This window comes from Scyliorhinus canicula, chromosome 9 (assembly GCF_902713615.1).
Source record: "Scyliorhinus canicula chromosome 9, sScyCan1.1, whole genome shotgun sequence".
NCBI lineage: Eukaryota > Metazoa > Chordata > Chondrichthyes > Carcharhiniformes > Scyliorhinidae > Scyliorhinus > Scyliorhinus canicula.
In genome coordinates, this window is record NC_052154.1 from 64,779,552 (window position 1) to 64,802,920 (window position 23,369).

Consider the following 23,369-nt stretch of genomic DNA (forward strand, 5'->3'; position numbering starts at 1 on the left):
CCCTCGGATGGCAAATTTGATTTTCTCCATTTGGAGAGATTCCGAGAGGTCGGACAGCCAGTCCGCAGCTCTGGGCGGTGCTGCTGACCGCCAGCCAAACAGGATTCTACGGCGGGCGATCAGGGAGGCAAAGGCAAGGGCGTCCGCCCTCCTCCCCAGGAATAGATCTGGCTGTTCTGAAACCCCGAAGACCGCCACTATCGGGCATGGCTCCACCCTCACTCCCACCACTTTGGACATAACCTCGAAGAAGGCTGTCCAGTACTCCACGAGTCTGGGGCAAGACCAGAACATGTGGGCGTGGTTGGCCGGGCCTCTTTGGCACCGTTCACATCTGTCTTCCACCTCCGGGAAGAACCTACTCATACGGGTTCTTGTTAAGTGGGCTCTATGTACCACTTTTAGTTGCGTCAGGCTGAGCCTTGCGCACGTGGAGGTGGAGTTGACCCTATGCAGTGCTTCGCTCCAGAGTCCCCACCCTATCTCCATCCCCAGGTCGTCCTCCCATTTCCTCCTTGTTGCGTCCAGTACGGTGTCGTCCCTATCTACCAGTCGGTCATACATGTCACTACAGTTCCCTTTCTCTAGGATACTTGCGTCCAGTAGGTCTTCCAGTAGTGTCTGTCGTGGCGGTTGTGGGTACGTCCTTGTCTCCTTTATACCCAGTTAAGTTGAGGGTGACCGACAAATCCAAGGACTTTTATTTTGGGACGGCGGAAGCAGTGGAGGAGTTTGCGAAGGCAGAGGGACAGTGGCTGAATTGAGAAATGGTCATGTACCGATGTAGCCTCATGTAACTGTATTTTTTCACTGCGTGCTGGTGTATGTGCTAAATGAGCCGACGTTGTATATATTTGGACAAGGGAAGAGTTGAGACTTTCACTTGTAATGATGGTTCTTTGGGGTTTGGGTGTGTACGCGGGGTTTGTGTGCTAAATTGGGATTTCTTGGTTTTCCTGGGACCGAGCAAGAGGGAAAGAGACCCAGGAGGGGGGCCTACACGCTGGCTGGTTTAAGCCGGCCAGTGAACGGGAGTGAGATGGGGGGGAGGGGCTGCGGCCATCGCAGGCTGGCAGAACGGGTTCCGATGTGTCTAGCCAGGGTGGAAAGTTGGGGGAATGAACCGAGGTTGGGGGGAGGAGTTTTATCAGAGGAAGTGGAGGGGAGGAGTCGGGGATGGGGGTGGTTTACAGTTCATGGTTGTCATTTACGGTACTCTTTCGGGGATTAGATGGAATTGAATGTTTGGGGGGGGGGGGGGGGGGTGCAGGCGCTATAGGTCAATGGTGACCATCGGCGATTCCTGATTCCTTTTTCATTTTTTTTTCCTTTGCTTTTCCCACCGTGGGTTTGTTTTAGTTGATGCTTGTACTGTCAGGTGGGCCGTTGTTTGGGGTGGTGGGAGGATGGGATCGTTGTTGTTGATAAGGGGATTGACTTTGTATCTGTTACCGTTTACTGCTTGTGGGTGGGGTGTAAATTCTGAAGAAAATGTGAAAATGGAGAATAAAATATTTTTTAAAAAGTCAAGACAGAGACAAATGAAGTACTCACTGACAACCCTGCTCACATCTTCTAAATAAACCCACAAGTTATCTCTGATAAGCCCTACCTTTTCCATTGTTATTCTTTTGCTCTTAATAGATTGGTAAAACATCTTAGGATTGTTTTTTTTATTTTAACTGCCAATATTTTTTGTACCCTCTTTGCTTTCCTGATTTCCATTTTCCTTCACCCAAGTACTTTCTATACTCTCTAAATTTTTTACAGTATTAAATCTTTTGTGGGTGCCATAAATTTTCTTTTGCTCATTTAACTTGGCCTGAATGCTTCAGGACCACCAGGTGACTCTAGATTTGACAGTACTACCCTTTTTCTGTGTGGGGACACGTCTACATTGTGCCTGTGGAAGTTCACCTTTGAATGCCTCCATTGCTTTGACAACGTTGAACAAGCGGTCCTAGATCTGGTCCAGTGTAATGAGACAGGATTGATTAATGATCTCATAGTTAGGGATCCTCTCAGAAGGAGCGATCGTAATATGGTGGAATTTAAAATACAGATGGAGGGTGAGAAGGTAAAATCAAACAGTAGTGTTTTGTGCTTAAACAAAGGAGGTTACAATGACTGATGGAAATAAGGCTATGAAGAGCTGAGGACCTTGAGATGATTGTTATCACTAAGGAAGTAGTGATGTGCAAGCTAATGGGGCTAAAGGTAGACACGTCTCCTGGCCCTGATGGAATGCATCCCAGAGTGCTAAAAGAGATGGCTAGGGAAATTGCAAATGCACTAGTGATAATTTACCAAAATTCACTAGTCTCTGGGGTGGTCCCGGGTGATTGGAAATTAGCAAACGTGAAACCGCTGTTTAAAAAAGGAGGCAGGCAGAAAGCGGGTAATTATAGGCCAGTTAGCTTAACTTCGGTAGCAGGGAAGATGCTGGAATCTATCATCAAGGAAGAAATAGCGAGGCATCTGTATGGAAATTGTCCCATTGGGCAGACGCAGCATGGGTTCATAAACAACCTGCCCGCATCTATCCTATCTATTCCCTTCATAATTTTAAATGTTTCTATAAGATCCCCCTCATCCTTCTAAATTCCAACGAGTACAGTCCCAGTCTACTCAACCTCTCCTCATAATCCAACCCCTTCAGCTCTGGGATTAACCTAGTGAATCTCCTCTGCACACCCTCCAGTGCCAGTATGTCCTTTCTCAAGTAAGGAGACCAAAACTGAACACAATACTCCAGGTGTGGCCTCACTAACACCTTATACAATTGCAACATAACCTCCCTAGTCTTAAACTCCATCCCTCTAGCAATGAAGGACAAAATTCCATTTGCCTTCTTAGTCACCTGTTGCACCTGTAAACCAACCTTCTGTGTCTCATGCACTAGCACATCCAAGTCTCTCTGCACAGCGGCATGCTTTAATATTTTATCGTTTAAATAATAATCCCGTTTGCTGTTATTCCTACCAAAATGGATAATCTCACATTTGTCAACATTGTATTCCATCTGCCAGACCCTAGCCCATTCACTTAACCTATCCAAATCCCTCTGCAGACTTCCAGTATCCTCTGCACTTTTCGCTTTACCACTCATCTTAGTGTCATCTGCAAACTTGGACACATTGCCCTTGGTCCCCAACTCCAAATCATCTATGTAAATCTAGAATATGTGGTAATCAGCAAGATGTTTATTTGCCTATGGTTGGCCTGAAACCCTGAGACTTCATGTGGTCCAAAGTTAATGTTGAAAATTTCCAGGCAACTGTGCAGCCACCTCTGCTGGATCTGTTGATGCAAATAATAGGACACTGTCTAAAGCAACAATTCTTTATCCAACTAAATATTATTTTTAATGATATAAATTCTGACCAAGCCTTTGGTCATTTGAGCTAGTATGTCCTTTGTGGTTTGGTGTCATATTTTGTTTTATAATGCTCCTGGGAAACATCTTGTGGCACGATCAACCCCTGATATCTTTCACATACCATAAGACTGGAACCTCCCCAGGAGGAAGGGTAAGAAGACAGTGAAGAAGAAGAGACACAACACTTAAGTACAGTAAAATGTGATGAAAATGGTGATAAATTTCAACAGGACATAGGTTGGTGGAAAGGGTAGACATACGGAAGATGAAATTTTGCACAAAGTGTGAAGCGAGAGAAGATATAAAGAAACTGTTCTCGTTGGAGGAAGGTTCAAGAACCAGAGGACACCAACTTTAAATAATTGGCCAAGAAATCAAAGGTGACCCGAGGACAAATGTTTTTATGCAATGAGTTGTTAGGATCTGGAATGCAGTGCCTGAAGGGTGGTGGAGACAGGTTTAATTGTACCATTCAGAGGAAAATCTATAAGAACCTGACTCGGGGGGTGCGCTGATTTGGAGAATGGGACTAACTAAATTGTTCTTACAGAAGGCGCGGCATGGGTTTCATGGGCCGAACGGCCTCTGTCGATGCATAGTCTTACAGGTTACAGCACTTCCTCATTGAATTTAGTGATTATCTTACATTTATGGTGCTTGGTTTTGGATTTCCTCACAAATCGAAATATATTATCGTCGTCTCCCTAATCAAACCCCTTCGTCATTTAAGAGCTTTAAAGCTCCCCCGAGCTTTCTCTTCGCCAGAGAAAAGAGCCCCAGGCTGTCCAGTGTTCTCTGATATATGTAACTTTTTAGTTCTGGTACAATCCATGTGAACACCTTTTGCACCTTAACATGCGTTTTGTCGTACGGAGGCCAGAAGTTGTTTTAGTTAGCAAGTAAGGAAAGCCGCATTGTATGAAGTGTTAACTTTTTTTAAGAAGCTTAAACTTTGCAAAGGAGGGATTTTTAAAAATGGGAAGGTAATTGCAAAACCGTTCAAGCTGAAAGTATTCAAACATTTTTTTTGAGAAAATGATCGCTGCTGGAACATTAGAAGACGTATTCATACCATAAATTCAAAACAACCTTTGGTTGAAACTTGAAATTAGAAACATTGGTCCTGTCATGTTTACCTGCTTTCATAAGACTGCCGGGTGTCACAGTGGCGGCTCGAGCCCGGCACTCCAGAACTTTCCAGCCCCTCCAACGGGCACCAAACGGCCATGTGTCACTGCTCTTCCGTAACGGGGGTGGGGGATGTCGTCCAGCGATAGCAAATCTGAGTCAAACCCGCGCAAAGTGCCGGTGTCGCGGTTCTTCGCCAAACTGTCGGCGCTGATGGAGAGGCCGGAGGTGCGAGCTCTGCACGTGAGTAAAACCAGCCCTGCTCCATCTCCTGTCACCATAGCAACGGGGCCCAGTGCGCACGGCGACCCTCCGCAGCACAGCGGGGGCCTCATCGCCGGGGCAGCTGTCAGCCTTTCATTCTTCACCCCGGGTGCCTGACTCTACAGGACCCCCTGCAGTTCCCACCCGCAGCTTTGGGGTTTTGCCCCGTCCAGGCGCTGAGCCGGCGACCCCCAGCCCAAAGTTAGTAATTTTAACGTTTAGAAATTAGTATAGAAATTTAAACAAAACAGAAAATACTGGACGATTTCAGCAGGTCTGACAGCATCTGTGGAGAGAGAGAATGGAGCTAACGTCTCGAGTCTGGATCACGTTTTGTCAAAGCCGAAATAATAGATAGAAATTAAAATTGAGTTTTGGTGTCAGAAGTATGGGATAACTCCAAGGCTACCCCTGCCACAAACAGCAGGTTGGATTGTTGGAAACCGCCGTTGGCTTAACGCTCTCCATCCATATGGTCTCACACCAAAGGTAGTAAGAGAGACGATTTCCTCAAAGGAGCTTCACTTTCCTTTACCTCAAAAGTCGATCTGGGTTTTGGTCCCTGGTTCACGACTGTGAGATTGGCATTGGTGAAGAAAGCTGAAATCGTTTCTCTGGCATAAACAGCTATGAGACAGTGTTTTGTATACCAGTTGCACCTCAGGGCTTTCGTTTTTTAAAAGCATATCTTAACAAAAAAAACACTTTTTTTACGTTTCTGAGGAAATAGTGGGGTAAGTGGTGGAAGGATTCGGGAGCTGATCATTGATGCACTATCAATTGCACGAAAGACTCAGATTGGTACAACTGTGGCTTTATTACAGTCAGATGCATGGCCTCCTACTGCAGCTGGCAGAATGGCTGATCAGGAGGAGTCATGCCTATTTATACGGCTCCTTGTGGGCGGAGCTAGCCGGCAGGGGCTACCGGCGAACCTGTAGTGTAGGTCCTACTGTACATCCCCTAATACAGGTGCACACAGTTAACACAGTGGATCACCACATTCACCCCCTGTTAAAAATGAGTCCAGTGGGGGTGGCGTGGAACTAGATACAGAGTAATTTACAGAGGGGAGGGGGAACAAAATTCGTCCATCTTGTAGTCTGGTGCCCATCAGAGGTTAAGCCTGTCTGGTGGTTTGACGGTTCTCTGGGAGCGACATAGGTGGCGAAGTCGGTGCTGGCAGTGTTGGTGTCGGCCAGTAGTTGGATGACTCCGGGAGCGTGCCGAAGTCTTCCTCATCCTGTAGCGTGGGCAGGGGAAGGAGGGATGGACCTTGTGGAGCTAATGCTGGGAGCGCCGGGGGAGGGGAGGGGAGGGTGGCGTGTGGGTGGGGAACTGTGTGTGAGTGGAACCTGAAGGAGCCAGGTCCCTGAGTGAGACCGTATCCTGGCGGCCGTTGGGGAACTCCACATAGGCATACTGGGGATCGGCGTGGAGTAGGTGTACCATGTCCACCAAGGGGTCCGCCTTGTGGAGTCGGACATGCCTACGTAGAAGAACCGGTCCTGGAGCTGCCAGCCAAGTCGGGAGCGACACCCCGGATGTGGACTTCCTAGGGAAGGTAAAAACACATTCATGGGGTGTGTTATTTGTGGCGGTGCACAGTAGAGACCGGATGGAGTGCAGTACATCCGGGAGGACCTGCTGCCAGCGAGCGGCTGGGAGGTTTCTGGACCATAGGGCCAGCTGGACGGCCCTCCAACCGTCTCGTTCTCCCTCTCTACCTGCCCGTTTCCCCGGGGCTTGTAGCTGGTCGTCCTGCTGGAGGTGATACCCCTGCTGAGCAGGAACTGACGCAGCTCATCGCTCATGAATTTTTTTATTTTTAAACATCAGTTCATTTAATTTCACATAAAGTTGAGAACATCATACAGAAAAGTGCAATTGAAGGTACCCAGCCCGACTACATTTTGATTCCTTTAATATTTTTCAAGTATTCATCCAGTTTCCTGGTCAATGTTGTGGTAGATTCTTTGGTCTTTTCGACTTTAAACCAGGTCTTTTCTCAGGTGGGGGTAAAACAGTCCCCATCCACTGTTGAAGACGAGCAGGAGCGATCTCCCAAATCTCCTGAGCTATTATTGAACATGCAGCAAAATCACAACGGACGAGCAGACCAATAGCGGAGTGTTGTTTCTGGGCATCTCCGCTGTGAAAACTGGCAGCTGCGTTTCCAACGTTGCAACAATGCCCACAATTTAAAAGTACTTCATCTGCTGTAAAATGCTCCGTGACGTCCTGAGGTGGCGAAGGGCACCGTAGAAAAGCAGGTCTTGCTTTCAAGGTCCCGCTGGTGGAATGTATTCCACATCCGAACACCATCGGACAGGAATTTTCTTTCTAATTGTCCATCATTGTTGTTCTCTCACGTTGCAAAAACTTAATGTGACACAAAACAGAAATCAGTGATTCAACAGATTGCGCAATAGTTCAGAGTCACATTTCGATAGTTCAGAGTCACATTTCGATAGTTCAGAGTCACATTTCGTCATCGCTCATGAATGAGGATCCCCTGTCTCTGTGGATGTAGTCGGGGAAACCGAACAGAGTGAAGATGGAGTTGAGGGCCTTGATGACGGTGGCGGACGTCATATCGGGGCATGGGATGGCAAAGGGGAACCTGGAGAATTCATCGACCACACTGAGGATATATGTGTTGCGGTCGGTGGAGGGGAGGGGCCCTTTGAAATCCACGCTGAGGCGTTCAAAGGGGCGGGACACGCTTTCACCAGGCGCGCACGGTCCAGCCAGTAGAAGTGCGGCTTGCACTCCGCACAGACCTGACAGTCTCTGGTGACTGTCCGTACTTCCTCGACGGAGTAGGGCAGATTGCGGCCTTTGACGAGGTGGTATAATCGAGTGACCCCCGGGTGACAAAGGCTGTCGTGCAAGGCCCGGAGTTGGTCTACTTGTGCGCTGGCACATGCACCTCGGGAGAGGGCATCTGGGGGCGTGTTGAGCTTGCCGGGGCGATACAAAATCTCGTAATTGTAGGTGGAGAACTCGATTCTCCACCGCAAGATTTTATCATTTTTGATCTTGCCCCGCTGCGTGTTGCTGAACATGAAAGCTACCGACCGTTGGTCAGTGAGGAGAGTGAATCTCCTGCCGGCCAGGTAATGCCTCCAATGCTGCATCGCTTCAACGATAGCCTGGGCCTTCTTTTCAACGGACGTATGTCGAATTTCAGAGGCATGAAGGGTGCGGGAAAAGAATGCCACGGGTCTGCCCGCCTGGTTTAGAGTGGCGGCAAGGGCGACATCTGAAGCGTCGCTCTCTACTTGAAAGGGCAGTGTCTCGTCTACTGCGTGCATCCCGGCCTTGGCTATGTCTACTCTAATACGGGCGAAGGCATGTTGTGTCTCGGCCGTGAGGGGAAATTGAGTGGACTGTATAAGTGGGTGGGCCTTGGCCGCGTAGTTTGGGACCCACTGGGCGTAGTAGGAGAAGACCCCAAGGCAGTGTTTGAGGGCCTTGGGGCAGTGGGATAGGGGGAGCTCCATGAGGGGGCGTATGCGGTCGGGATCGGGCCCCAGGAGTCCATTTTGGACTACGTAGCCGAGGATGGCTAAGCGGTTGGTACTCAACACGCACGTCTCCTTATTGTAGGTGAGGTTGAGGAGAGTGGCGGTGTGGAGAAATTTGGCAAGGTTGGCGTCATGGTCCTGCTGGTTATGGCCGCAGATGGTGACGTTGTCCAGGTACGGAAACGTGGCCCGCAGTCCGTACTGGTCAACCATTCGGTCCATTTGTCTTTGGAATACCGAGACCACGTTAGTGACGCTGAAGGGAACCCTAAGAAATTGATAGAGGCGACTGTCCGCCTCGAAGGCAGTGTATGGACGGTCCGATTTACGGATGGGGAGCTGGTGGTAGGCGGATTTATGGTTGATCGTTGAGAAGACCCGGTACTGTGCAATCTGATTGACCATATCAGATATGCGAGGGAGGGGTACGCGTCGAGCTGCGTCTACCGATTGATGGTCTGGCTGTAGTCCACGACCATCCTGTGTTTCTCCCCAGTTTTAACCACTACCACTTGGGCTCTCCAAGGGCTGTTGCTGGCCTCGATGATACCCTCCCGAAGCAGCCGCCGGACTTCGGACCTGATGAAGGCCTTGTCCTGGGCGCTGTACCGTCTGCTCCTGGTGGCGACGGGCTTGCAATCCGCAGTTAGATTGGCAAAGAGGGAGGGGGGTCAACCTTGAGGTTCGTGAGGCCGCAAACGGTGAGTGGGGGTAGGGGCCCGCCGAATTTGAGGGTGAGACTCTGGAGATTACACTGAAAATCCAGACCCTGCAATAGTGCAGCACAGAGGTTGGGGAGAACGTAGACGCGGAAACTGCTGAATTCCACGCCTTGGACAGTGAGATTGACCGCACAGAACCCTCGGATCGGGACAGAGTGGGATCCGGAGGCCAGGGAGATCGTTGGTTGGCGGGGTGAACCGCGAGGGAGCAGCGCCTTACCGTGTCTGGGTGGATGAAGCTTTCGGTGCTCCCAGAGTCCAGTAGGCAAGAGGTCGCGTGGCCGTTGATTTCCACTGTCGTCGAAGCGGTGGCCAGGTTGTGAGGACGGAACTGGTCCAGTGTCATAGAGGCAAGCAGCGGGTGGTCGTCCGAGGATTCAGATGTGGAGCATCGGCGACCCGGATCCAGCGTTCCAGTCCCGTGGGGAAGACCAAATAGTGGCGATGGCGGCATCCGGAGGACCTGTGGAGGAGAAGATGGCGGTTCCCACGCAGCGCAGGTTGTAGGGGTGGGGCAAGATGGTGGCGTCCACTGAGCGCACGTTGCAGGCGCGGGGCAAGATGGCGGCGCCCATGGAGCGCACGTTGTGGGGTCAGGGCCAGATGGCGGCACCCACGGGCCACACGTGGACCTGGGGGGAGAAGATGGCGGCGCCCACTGGTTGCATGTGGCCCCGGGAGCAGAGGACGGCGGTGCCCATTGTGCGATCAGCTGGGGGAAGTGCGCAAATTTGGGCGCGATAGCGGCGACTGCGTGGGCCTGGCACACCGCCACAAAGTGGCCCTTCTTACCGCAGGATTTGCAAATGGCGGCGCAAGCTGGGCAGCGCTGGCGGGGGTGCTTCTGCTGGCCGCAGAAGTAACAGCGGGGACATCCAGGGTGCGTGGTGTGGTGGACGGCGCAGGCATATTGAGCAGGAGTGGCCCCAGCCGTGGGGGTCGTTTGCGGGGTCCAAGAGGAGTAGGAGGGGTGGGCCGCGCGGCGAGCAGGATAGGATTGGACGTTGCAAGATGCGACCGTCATGGAGAGAGCTAAAGCTTTTGTCTCCGCTAGATCGAGCGTGGCCCCTTCCAGCAGTCGTTGTCGGATGGGGTCCGACGCAATCCTCGTCACGAATGCGTCTCGCATGAGGAGATTGGAATGTTCCGTGGCCGTGACGGCCTGACAGTCACAGTCCCGTACGAGTGGGATAAGAGCCCGCCAGAAGTCTTCGATCAACTCACCAGGTAGTTGTACGCGAGTGGCGAGAACGTGCCTTGCAAAGAGTGTGTTTGTCTTCTGAACGTAGTTCTCTTTAAGGAGAGTCATAGCCTCTGCGTAATTCAGGGCTGGATTAGCGGGAACACGCTGGAGCTCAACCTGGAGTAACGCACTTGGATCTTCTGAGCTTCCATCGGCGCGGGGGTCGCAGTGTTGATATAGGCCTCAAAGCAAGCCAGCCAGTGATTAAAGTCCTTTCTGGCGTCTGGCGAGTGCGGATCCAGCTGCAGGCGATCGGGTTTGATCCTGATGTCCATAATGTGGAAAATGTGACTGTAATAAATTGATGCACTATCAATTGCACGAAAGACTCAGATTGGTACAACTGTGGCTTTATTACAGTCAGATACGTGGCCTCCTACTGCAGCTGGCAGAATGGCTGATCAGGAGGAGTCATGCCTATTTATACGGCTCCTTGTGGGCGGAACTAGCCGGCAGGGGCTACCGGCGAACCTGTAGTGTAGGTCCTACTGTACATCCCCTAATACAGATGCACACAGTTAACACAGTGGATCACCACAATCATCAACCTGTTGGACCACTTTATGAAGGTTCTTTCGATGACTGACAGTCAAATCTTTTTATTAAAACAGTAAAAAATATATTCAAGGCCAAACAGTACAATCACTAATTTTGTGTTGGAGAAACAGGGTACCCTCCCCTCAGTACCAACATACGGGGAGGGAGGGTTGGATACTCTGATTATTAAAACAGTTCACAACACAGTTACAAAAAACAAACAATACAAGCACTGAACTTTGCACTGGAGAAACCAGATACCCTCACCTCTTGTACCAACAGAAGGGGGGTAGTGAAGAGAAAGGGGAAAGGAGGGTGGTGGGGAGGGAGGGAGTCAGGGTGTTGGTGGGGGGAGGGGGTGGCTATAGGACACTGCCTGAACTATCTACAGCAGCAGGAAAACAAAAGAACCTTCAATTATGATGTGCCAGATTCCAGGAGTCCCCCGGAGGGGGTGAGGGGCCACACAGTGTCAGGCACGAGTGAGCCCTGCACCCCACTGCAGAGTGCCTTCTGTGCACCCTCCGCTTCCAACAATGGGCAATTGACAGCCTTCGGACAGTCGCCCTCCGGACCCAAATCCTCTACCACGGCAGGCGACATGGGCCCACCAATCAACGGAGGGCCTACCTTGATCCCGCCACCTGGATCATCGACAGCCGGGATCTCCTCAGGCTCCTCCTGGGGTTCCGGGCTAGCGGGAGGCGGTGGTGCAGATGCCTGCTCCGTCCCCGCTGCCTGGTCATCAAAAGGCCCCGAAAATAACTCCGGAAACAGGTCCAGGTGGCAGAGGTGCCCGAAGACAGTGGTGGGGACAGAGGATCTTCCAAACTATAACCCGCTAAGAACCAAAGAAGCAGGGGGTTGTCGCTGTCCTCCTCCCCTGAGAAATTGAAGAAGTCCAGGATGCTAAATTGTACTGGGTGGAACGGGCCCCCCAGGGTCCCGTCCGACCCCAAAGCACACTGCTTGGGGGGGGGGGGCAGTGTCAGCTGCTGGGATTTCCTCACTAACCCCCTGCCTATTTTCTTTTGGGGACTGGGAGTGACATCTATGGAAATTAACCTGGTGACACCGTTTGCGGAGGTGGGGGGGGGGGTCACACACCAGGGAGACCTCATCTCTGGAGGCACCTCCAGGCTGATTCCTTGTTCCCTCAATGCATTGGACTTGAATCAGGAACTTCTGGTCCAACGATAGGGGCACTACCACTGCACAACAAGGCCTCCTAGGGGTTTCAATAAGCTAATGTTCTATTTCAATATTCATGAGCTATTTACTGTCAGTTTGCCTGAATGAGTATATAGCCAAATGTAATTGGATTTATTTTGATATATTTTGAATCCACTGTCCCTAGTGTTGCTCGTTGTGCTAAGTGTGCTTTACACTTAATTTGCTCTGTTTAATCACCTTGCTCTAGAGTCGCCAGGTATCTTTATGATACCACCACGAGGTTCTAGTTCAAGTGCTGATCAATAACTCAATACACCAGTTAGTAAGGTTCAAATCAAAACACATTTATTATATACACAGTCAATCGCTACTCATGCATAAAATACTACTCACTAGACTATTTCTAACACTAAAAGGCCAATACTTAACTTTGGAAACTGGCCCACCAGATATGGGGAACAAATGGCCTTTCGTTCGCTTCTGAGTCTGCAGGCTTCCAGCTGGTATGGACTAAGGGTTAGGAGCGCCTATCCCGTAGCGTGCGTTGACTGGACACTTACTTGGTTGGTGCAGTTGCTAGGCAGGTCACGGTCAAGAGTTGTTTCGAGCTGCTGAGAGACCCTGCCAAGAAGATCGAACTGAACTTGGGGACTCTATTTTATAGTCCCCAGGGGCTTCGCGCCTTTTTGGGCGGCCCCGTACCTGGTTCCAATTGATTGGACTATGTTCCAATCAATTGATTTGATTTCCCCAATACTGGGGCTGTTCCCTGATCGCTGGGCGGTTCCTAAGTGTCCGTTGGCCTTCCTTTCTCTTGGCTCCCGCTGGCGCCGAGGAGTCTGGTTTGGTCTTGATTACTCTTAAATGTTACCAATTGTTCCCGGGGATTGCCATTACTATGCAGATGGTTTTTGGTTTCGAGTCTGTCTGGGTTCTGCAAGTTCTAATATACAAGAAACTTTGCACTTGCTTGTTTTCCTGTCCTTGGCTGAATTTCCCTGCATTCTTAGCGGCTTCCATTTTGGAGTGGGGAAGTGGCCAACCCAGGTGGCTACACTAGTTATTGCCCAACATTCATAGATCATCATAGAATTTACAGTGCAGAAGGATGCCATTCGGCCCATCGAACCTGCACCGGCCCTTACAAAGAGCACCCTACTGAAGCCCACGTAACCCAGTAACCCCCACTTAACATTTTATGGGCACTAAGGGCAATTTAGCATGGCCAATCCACCTAACCCACATATCTTTGTACTGTGGGAGGAAACCGAAGCACCCAGAGGAAACCCACGCAGACACGGGGAGAACGTGCAGACTCCGCACAGAGAGTGACCCAGCCGGGAATCAAACCTGGGACCCTGGAGCTGTGAAGCAACTGTGCTAACCACTATGCTACCATGCTGCCCTGGGTTCTATTCCACTTGCTTTCACGTGGGTTCTATTCCACTCGCTTTGCGCCATTCATTAAACAGAATGGACTGAGCTATCCAGGATCCTGGATATGCTTCCGCGAAGTGAGGCAGTATTGATTACCGTCACAGAACCAGCAGAGTCAGCTCCTGGTCACCTTGACGTTTCAAACATTCAGCGCATAGTGTAGAAGTTAGGCCGAGCTTTTCACCAGTGAGATTTGGAAATATGTATTCAAAGGATGGTAGAAAAGTTTGGAAATCTTTTCATGAATGACAGTTGATGCAAGATCAATTGTTAATTTTAAAACTGAATTTGATAGATTTCTGTTCAAATGTACTAAGGAAAATGGGACATAGTGGGCAGCACTGCTGCTTCACAGCACCAGTGTCACTTTAAGAAATGTTTGTCTTCTCAAATGGCTGCAGTGATGTCATTGGGTGGAGCTGGGCTCTGGCTCTGCTTTTTACTTTTGTTTTGAGCTGGAAGCTGCTTTGTGGCTCTGAGTTATTTTTTGGTTTCGCTTTGGGGAACTGCATTCAGACCAAGGAGGTATATTTTGGTCTCTCTCTCATGTCAAAGAATGTCTCCAGACCACGTGATAACTTCAAAGTAATACCTGTTTCTGTAAGGAATGCAAGCCTACTGTATTGTCGGACAAAAAGGGTGTTTGGCTTATGGATGTTGTTAGGAAAGTTACTAAGGGTTACCTATAGAGTACTGTATCTTTGGGGGGTATCTGTGTTGGTAGTTGATAAGATGTTTACTGTGTGTTTATAAAATGTTAACTGGATTCATAGAATAAACATTGTTTTGTTTAAAAATACCTAAGATCTCTGTTGCATAACACCTGGAGCCCTTGTGCTCCTCATAACCAAAATCTATTAGAAGTTGTGGGTCAGGTGAACTCCATGATATACTTTGGTGTTCTCTAAACCCTGGCCCATTATACCAGGGTCCCAGGTTTGATTCCCGGCTTGGGTCACTGTCTGTGCGGAGTCTGCACGTTTTCCCTGTGTCTGCGTGGGTTTCCTCCCACAAGTCCCAAAAGACGTGCTGTTAGGTGAATTGGACATTCTGAATTCTCCCTCTGTGTACCTGAACAGGCGCCGGAATGTGGGCTTTTCACAGTAACCAGGGGCTTTTCACAGTAACTTCATTGCAGTGTTAATGTAAAGCTACTTGTGACAATAAGGATGATTATTATAGAAGCACACATGTAGTTAGGTAGTAGATCAATTAGGATCTTACTGAGAAGACTTGAGGGGCTAAAAGGTTTCTGCATTACACTTTAGGCTTATCTATATATTTAAATTTAGACCTTGTTTTATTCCATCCTAGGTGTGTGATTTCTCTTTGTGCTGCTGCCAAGCTTGACTCCTCGGGTCGATATTGAGGAGTGGGAGATTGGGTATAGCACAAACTAGATGCTAAACTAGTGCCCTGCAACAAGTGTCATTCATCTTCTAACTTCACAAATATGCCCACTATTTGGTCAATATGACATTTCCTCCTTTTATACCCATTTTCCACACAAGCTAACAATGTTGCCTTGAGGAATTTGCCAATTAATTTTTTAAAAATGTTTTATTAAGGCATTTATATAAACAACAAACAAAACAAATGAGAACAGAAGCAAAATTGTACAACATAATACATAACTAGCACCCACACCTCCCCCTGCCCTTCCCTTCCCCCGTCCTGCCTCCCCCATTTTAACCCCTCCTCTTCTCCCGTCCCCGTCCCCTCTGCTGACACCTCAATCCTTCTCAAAGAAGTCACTGAATGGCTTCCACCCGCAGGCGAACTCATCAACCAATCCTCTCAAGACAAACTTGATCTTTTCCAACCTCAGGAATTCCACCAGGTCACTCACCCACACCCCCGCTTTCAGCAGCGCAGAGTCCCTCCACTCAAGCAAAATCCTGATAGCATGGCTATCAGGGAGGCAAAGGCCAAGACATCGGCCTCTTTCACCTTACACACGACGAGGACACATTCACCCTCCACAGAGCCTCCTCCCTCGTCCTGGCCTCCAGCTGCCTCCACACCCCCCCCCCCCCCCCCCCAGCTCCTCCTCCCACTTCCACTTTATGTCCCTCACCGGGGACCCCTCCCAATCCATCAACTCCTTGTAAACCTCGGACTCCTTCCCCTCACCTACTCTATCCCGCGACAGCACCTTGTTTGCAGCACCAAGGGCGGGAACCCGGGAAACACCTTTATCCTAACGAAATCCCGGACCTGAAAGTACCTAAAACCATCCCCCTGGGCAGCTCATGTTCCTCCTCATGTTCCTCCTCCAGGTACTCTAATTTCGCAAATCTGCCCCCTACGAACAGATATCTAAACCTCTCAATCCCCACCTGCCGTCACTCCCGAAACTTCGCATCCAGCCTCCCGGGGCAGACCTATGGTTGTCACAAACCGGTGCCCACACCAAGGCACCCTCCAGTCTCAAGTGCTGCCTCCACTGCCCCATACCCTCAAGGCCAACACCACCACTGGGGTCACGGAATGCCTGGTCGGCGAGAACGGTAGAGGTGCTGTTAACAATGCCCCTAAACCCGTTCCCCTGAAAGAAGCCGCCTCCATCTGCTCCCATACCGACATCTTTCCCACTACCCATTTCCTGACCATAACGATGTTAGCCCCAGTAGTAATGCATTATATTTGGTAACGCCAACCCTCTATCGCCAAGGCAAAAAGCAACGGGGAGAGGGGGCACCCCTGCTTTGTCCCACGGTGCAACCCAAAATATCCTGAACGCATCCGGTTCGTCTGCACACTTGCAACCAATGCCTTATACAGCAACCGAACCCAATCCACAAACCGCTGACCAAACACAAACCGTGCCAACACCTCCCACAGATATTCCCACTCCACCCGGTCAAAAGTCTTCTCCGCATCCATCGCCTGCGCCACTTCCACTTCCTGCCCCTCTGGGGGCATCATAATCATGTTAAGTAACCTCCTCACATTTGCCAACAACTGCCTCCCCTTCACAAACCCTGTTTGGTCCTCACCTATCATCCCCGGGACACAGTCCGCAATTCAGGAAGCCAACATCTTCGCCAACTCTTAGCATCCACATTTAACAACAATATCAAATGATAGGATCCACACTGCTCCGGTTCCTTATCTTTCTTCAGTATCAGAGACAATTGCCTGCGATAGTGTAGGACAGTGTTTTTCAAACTTTTTTTCCCAGGACCCACTTTTACCAACCAGTGGACCTTCAGGACACATGCCGGTAGACGTTCGCGAGACATGCCAGCTGACGTTAGCGACCCATGCCGGCCGACCTTCGCGACATACCATTATTGCTTATCTTTAATGTGGCAGGTGGGCCTGCTTGGTCCTCACACTATCTCTTGCTTTGCCATTTAATATTACATTTCAGCTAAGGACTTCAGCTGTCAATTTAAGTTCTTGCTGCATGCTGTGAAAAATAATCAAGAGGTTTGTCCTCATCCTTGACATGCCTAGTCTTTGAATGCCTTTGAAGATTTGAGGGTTTTAAACTTCATTTGTCAGCACTTCCCTGCATATAATACACATGGGCTTTGCATCCTGATTTGCATTGGCACAATTAGCGCCATACCTCAAGAAATCATCTTTACACTGCTTTGTTCCCGATTTCAGTTTCTTCTTAATTGTTTGTTCACCAGAGGCCTTGGAGCTCGGGATACAGCTCACACCAGCACTTCCTTGTCCTACCGTGGACTCTCCTGAGAAGCTCTCTCCAGCAGATTTAGTTGTGAGATCCTGTTCTGTTTGTATCTCTGGCCCTCTCTACCTTATAACAAAATGACCCACCTTCAGTTCTTCACACAATCCTGTTGCTTGCTTACTGGCAACTACAAAATGGAGTCATCTCATCTCTATGATTTTGCACCCAAAGCATTGACGTGCCGGGTGCATGGCCTTCTGTCTGCCGCTACTTTGAAACTTTTATTTCAAAAACTAATTTTTCCAAATTTATGATTTTTTACTGCTAAAAATTAAATTAACTTCAGTTGAACATGTGCAGCCTTACATTTACACACAAACTTTGTTTTAAATATGTTCCCATTTCTTTAGCAATTTAACCAATTATAAAAAAGCACACTCTTGTTTTTACTTTACAAACTACGACTTTAGAGGAGATGAAGTAACTTGTCAAACACACACAATGTCAGACTATTTCTTACTGGTTCCACTGCATTGCACTATCCAGACATTCAAGTCATCTCCTGCTCCATTCGCCCCAAAAGCTCTGACTTCCTGGTTTCCAGAGAATGTCGACACAAAGTAATGACTGTAGGAATCTTCCAGTGTTCACATGTCAGTCCTATTGACTGGCCTCGGTTAAGCAGTATTCCGAGAAACCTGGCCTGGCTTCCCTCACTGTACCCACCCCATTCACAGACCACTTCCCGACTAGTATTTACCGAAGTGGGAGTGCAAATGGACATTGTGCTGGCCGTTGAATGGATTGACCAAGTAGCCACAGGCTGCATACTGCCGATCGCTGGCGGGGGACCAGCAGAGCAGCACGGAAAGGTAGAGCACCAGAGTGGTGCTCCAAGCTGGGACCACCACTGCTGGCATCGCGACCACGTGGATGCCCGTCAGTCCATTCACCACCCCCCCCCCCCCCCCCAAAAATCACTGCGTGCGGTGACCAGCACACAGCCCATCCTCGCGCTACCCGCCTCTTCAAACACCGCAACCAATCAGGGACTGCAGTTGGGAACTTCTTCCTGCGATCAGGAACGCCACAACCAATCGCTCCACGACCCTCCCGACACCTACCTGCGACCCACCTGCGGGTCGCGACCCTGAGTTTGAAAACCCCTTGTGCAGGAGGGAGTTCTCCCCTCTCCCTAGCCTCGTTTTATCCCCTCACCGGCAGCGGCTCCAGATTCCCCCCCAAACATTTTATAAAATCCAGCGGGAACCCAACTGGGCCCCGGGGACTTCCCCGCTTGCATCGCCCTCATACTGTCCATCGCCTCCCTCAACCCAATGGGGGCCCCTAATCCCTACACCAGTTTTTTGTCCACCCTGGGAAACTCCAACCCATCCAGGAACCACCGCATTCCCTCCCTCCTGACCTGGGGCTCCCACTTGTATAACTTCCTATAAAACTCCTCAAGCACCCCATTCACCCGCTCCGAGTCCACCTTCCCGTTCTTCACTCTACCAATCTCCCTCAATGCCTCCTGTTTCCTAAGTTGGTGGGGCAGCATCCTGCTCGCCTTCTCCCCATACTCGTATATTGCCTCCATGGCCCTCCGCAACTACCCTACCACCTTCCCGATGGACAACAATCCAAACACCACCTGGAGCCTCTGCCTCCTCTCCCACAACAACCCTGCCTCCGGGGCCTCTGAATACCTCTTGTCCACCCTCAGAATCTCTTCTACCAACTTTGCCATCTCTGCACGTTCTGCCTTTTCCTCTGTGTGCTCAAATCAAAATAAACTCCCCCCCCACCCCACCACTGCCTTGAGTGTATCCCACAGCGTGGCAGCCATGACCTCCCCGTAGAATTGAACTCTACACACGCCTCTATGGCAGCCCTCACCCGCTCACACATCTCCTCATCCGGCAGAAACCCCACATCCAACCTCCACTGCGGGCGTCCCCCCTCCCAGACCACCCAGTACGGCGCATTGTCTGAAACCACAACCACTGATTACTTTGAGTCAACTACCCCCACCAACAACACCTTGTCCATCACAAAAAGTCAATCTGGGAGTACACTTGGTGCACATGGGAAAAATATGAAAACTCCTCCCCCGCTGGCCTCCCAAACCTTCAATGAACACCAGCCCTACTCATCCTTTTCTCAATCTTGTCTGATCCCATATCTTTAAATGCGTCTCTTGTAAAAAAGCAACTCATTCTCCTCCCATATACACTTCCTTGTATGCCTCACCTACCACAAAATCGTCTACTTGTCCAAGAAGCGGTGCAACTGCACCACCATCGCCCTCAACAGCTCACCCGCCTGCGGCCTCATCAGCGCCCTGTGCGCTTGGTCGACCTCCAGGGGCCAATCAAAGACCCCCTCCCCCATCAGCTTTTCCAACATCTTGGCCATATACGGGTCAGCCTCCGCTCCTTCAATGCCTTTGGGCATTTCCACGATTTGCAAGTTTTGTCTTCTGGAGCATTTCTCCAGGTCAACCATCTTCTGCTTCAGCCTCTTTTGGGTCTCCCGCATCGCCCCCATCTTGGCTGCCAATGAGGTGAGCTACTCCTCGTGCTCCCCACCGACTCCTCCACTTTCTGGATTTCCTGGCCCTGGAACTCCAGCCTCTGCTCCACACGATCATCCCGGCTTTAAGCGGCTCTACCACCTCGGCTAGGTCCTCCTGGGCTTCCCTTCTCTGCTGGCTGAACTCATTTAAGAATTCCCACAGCTGCTCTTTTGACCACTGAGTGGGTAGGAGAGGCCCTGTGCCCTCGGCCATCTTGACCTCTGGTGCACTAAGATTCTCCTGCTCCACCAGCTCCCTTATTCTCGACCCACTCCTGGCCCTTGGATCCGTCCACCAGCCACACCAGAGGAGTTACACTTTCTTATTTTTTCCTATCTACCTACCTATATAGCTCATAATTCAGGTTCCCCCCCTCAGCCTTCTCTGTTCTAAGAAAAACAACCCCAGCCCATCTAGCCTCTCTTCATAGCTGAAACGCTCCAGCCCAGGTAACATCCTGGCAAATCTCCTCTACACCCTTTCTAGTGCAATCACATCCTTCCTATAGTGTGGCAAACAGAACTGCACACAGTACTCGCCATCATAATCTCCCTACTTCGGCTAATAAAGGCAATTTCATAGAATTTACAGTGCAGAAGGAGACCATTCGGCCCATCGAGTCTGCACCGGCTCTTGGAAAGAGCACCCTACCCAAGCCCACACCTCTACCCTATCCCCATAACCCAGTAACCCCACCCAACACTAAGGGCAATTTTGGATACTAAGGGCAATTTATCATGGCCAATCCACCTAACCTGCACATCTTTGGACTGTGGGAAGAAACCGGAGCACCCGGAGGAAACCCACGCGCACACGGGGAGAACGTGCAGACTCTGCACAGACAGTGACCCAAGCCGGGAATCGAACCTGGGACCCTGGAGCTGTGAAGCAATTGTGCTAACCACTGCTCCTGTGCTGCCCACAAGTATCCCATAAGCCTTCTTAACCACCTTTTCTATTTGTCCTGGTGCCTTCAGGGATCTTTGAACATGCACCCGAGGGTCCCTCTGGTTGTCTTACTTCCTAGCGCCATACCATTCATTCTGTATTTCCTTGCCTTTCAGTCCTCCCAAAATGCATCTCCTCTCATTTTTCAGAGTTAAATTCAATTTGCCATTGTTCTACCCATCTCATGAGCCCGTCTATATCATCCTGTAATCTAAGGTTTTCCTCCTCGCTATTTACTACACCAGCAATTTTCATGTAATCTGTGAACTTACTAATCATACCCCCACATTCACATCTAGATCATTAACATACACTACAAATAGCAAGGGACCCAGCACTGATCCCTGCGGTACACCACTGGACACAGATTTCCAGTCACAAAAGCAAACTTCGACCAATACCCACTGCAATCTGCCACTAAGCCAATTTTGGATCCAATTTGCCAAATTGGATCCCATGGGCTCTTTTTGATCAGTCTTCCATGCGGACTTTGTCAAAAGCTTTACTGAAGTCCATGTAGACTACATCAACTGCACTGCCCTCATCTTCACATCTGGTCACCGTCCCGAAAGGTAATTCGGACATTCTGAATTCTCCTTCAATATACCCGAACAGGCGACTAGGGGATTTTCACAGTAACTTCATTGCAGTGTTAATGTAAGTCTACTTGTGACAATAATAAAGATTATTGTTATTATTCCTGAAAAATTAAATCAAATTTCCTAGACATGTTCTCCGCTGCAAAGCCATGTTGACTATCCTTGATTAATCCTTGCCTCTCTAAGTGGAGATTAATTCTGTTCCTCAGAATTTTTCCAATAATTTCTCTACCACTGATGTCAGACTGATTGGTCTGCAATTATCTGGTTTTTTTCCTTACTTCTATTCTTGAATAATGTAGGAAGGATTTGCATATTTAAATATAGTTCACTACCACAATCTGCGTCCTGGACCCTGGCACAGTAAAGCGCCCGATACCTGTGGGAGGAACAACATGGTTAGGGTTAGGTATGCACAGCATATGCATCCCTGAAATTCACCTTGCAGAGGTATACCAGCTAGGGACTGAATTCATTTTACTGTGGAGTTCATTCAGTGAGCAAAGAGGAAATTCTTTTGTTACAAAAATATGGGCTGGATTCAGACCAATATAGTCTAGAGATGAAAGGCCAGTGTCCCAATTCACACCACCAGCATTTTTTGTTTTGATACCATAAATATGACTCAGAATTCCAGGTTTTCACTGACCAAAGTGAAATGAAATCAGTATAAAAGTGGCATAGTGGCTTACTTGACTGTCCAGTGGAAATATATTGCAGCTGTCCGGATTGACTCTGTTTCAAGTTGGTAGTAGATAGCAATATTCTGCAGGTTTATTTAAAATAAAATAATTAATAGTTTTGTTGGAGCAAAGACAATAATTGTTTTTGTATGTAGTGTGGTTCAGTAAGGACATATTTCAAATTCTGGAATACAACTTGATTTAAGTATTGGTATATTGCTTTGCAATTTGAATTTGATTTTGTAATAACAATTGTTTTGACACCACAAAATGTATGATATTATCACTGCCTTTCAGTGGGATGAGAAAGGAAAAGCAGTTATTGTGAATGCAAAAGTTTATGAAGAAGAAATGAAACTTTATGGGGAACTTCTGCCTGAGCTAAAGAACTATCAGAGTATGTCCATGCTTCACAGCTTACTGTGCACCTATGGATTTAAAAAGAAGATGGCAAAGTATGTTTTGAGAGGGACAAACAACACCATTATCAAAAATAATGAAAGTCATGTTTTAATGGAAACTGAGTAATAAATGCAAATATTGTACTAATATTTTGAGACACTTTTCCTAGGAGCTTGGAGGATAAGGTATTTAATTTAATTGTTATATAGGTTTTCTGCCTAATTTGCTCCATTAAGTTAAATTTGATAAAGTAAAATGATTCAATGTAATAATCGGCTTAACTGAATGTGCTCAATTTTAATATGTTCTTTTCAATGTGTTTGATATGGGACCTGATTTTCACAATCCTCTGGGACCCTTGGTATCTAATTAATTGAAATAAGTATGTGTTATTAAACATGCTTTCAGCAATGCAGAAATCATCTCTATGCACAGCATGATCTTCAATTAAATGCAAGAATCTTCTTAATGGAATAGAGAATGTGTTAATATTTATGCCTGGAAATTAGGAAGAACAATCAGTATTTAACATGCACATATGACAGTCCTTTGTCCATTATTTTAACAGTGGGATTAGCCCATTAATTTCAAATGAGAATGTCTCCACTAAGATAGCACAGAATGGTAAAATGAATGCAGTAAGTGTTTAAAATAACAGTAGTATAATTTCTAATCGGCAACTTACATTTTAGCACTGTTAACAGAAAATGTCCCAAGAGCTTCACAAAGGTGTCCGGATTACAGATGCCAATCAAAGGAGACGATTAGGCGAGGAAACCAAAAACTCAGTCAAATAGATGAGTCTTAATGGTAATGAAGGAGGAGAGAGAGACACAAAACTTTTAAAGAATGGAATTCCAAAGAGTGAGATCATCACAACTAAAGGCATGGCCCCACCAATGTTGCTGCAGAAAGAAAGGGGACGTACAAGAGACTGAAATCAGAGGAATGGGGATTGTGAAAAAGGGGTTTCTCAAGCTCGAGGAGGTTACAGAAATAGGCAGAGACAAACAAGGCTGGGAAGAAATGAAACAGCTAAAGAAATTAGATTTCTAACAAGGATATGGCATTAAAACATTCTTTAATTACTGTATTAATAC

The 23,369-nt window shown here is 48.5% G+C and overlaps 1 protein-coding gene across 2 annotated transcripts in view; it reads left to right on the forward strand.

Annotated features, from left to right (window-relative positions):
- The first annotated feature begins 4,589 nt into the window (after positions 1-4,589).
- LOC119971361 (uncharacterized protein C16orf86-like) overlaps positions 4,590-23,369 on the forward strand; it is a 29,819-nt gene continuing 11,039 nt past the window's right edge. Inside the window, exons 1-2 of one of the 2 annotated variants that reach the window (XM_038806794.1) lie at positions 4,590-4,750; positions 22,165-22,322. In XM_038806794.1, the coding sequence (XP_038662722.1) occupies positions 4,640-4,750; positions 22,165-22,322 (269 nt within the window). In that variant the 5' untranslated portion in view covers positions 4,590-4,639. Of the gene's footprint in view, positions 4,751-4,825; positions 4,973-22,164; positions 22,323-23,369 lie in introns of those variants that run through there. The other variant, XM_038806795.1, reaches the window with a different exon arrangement.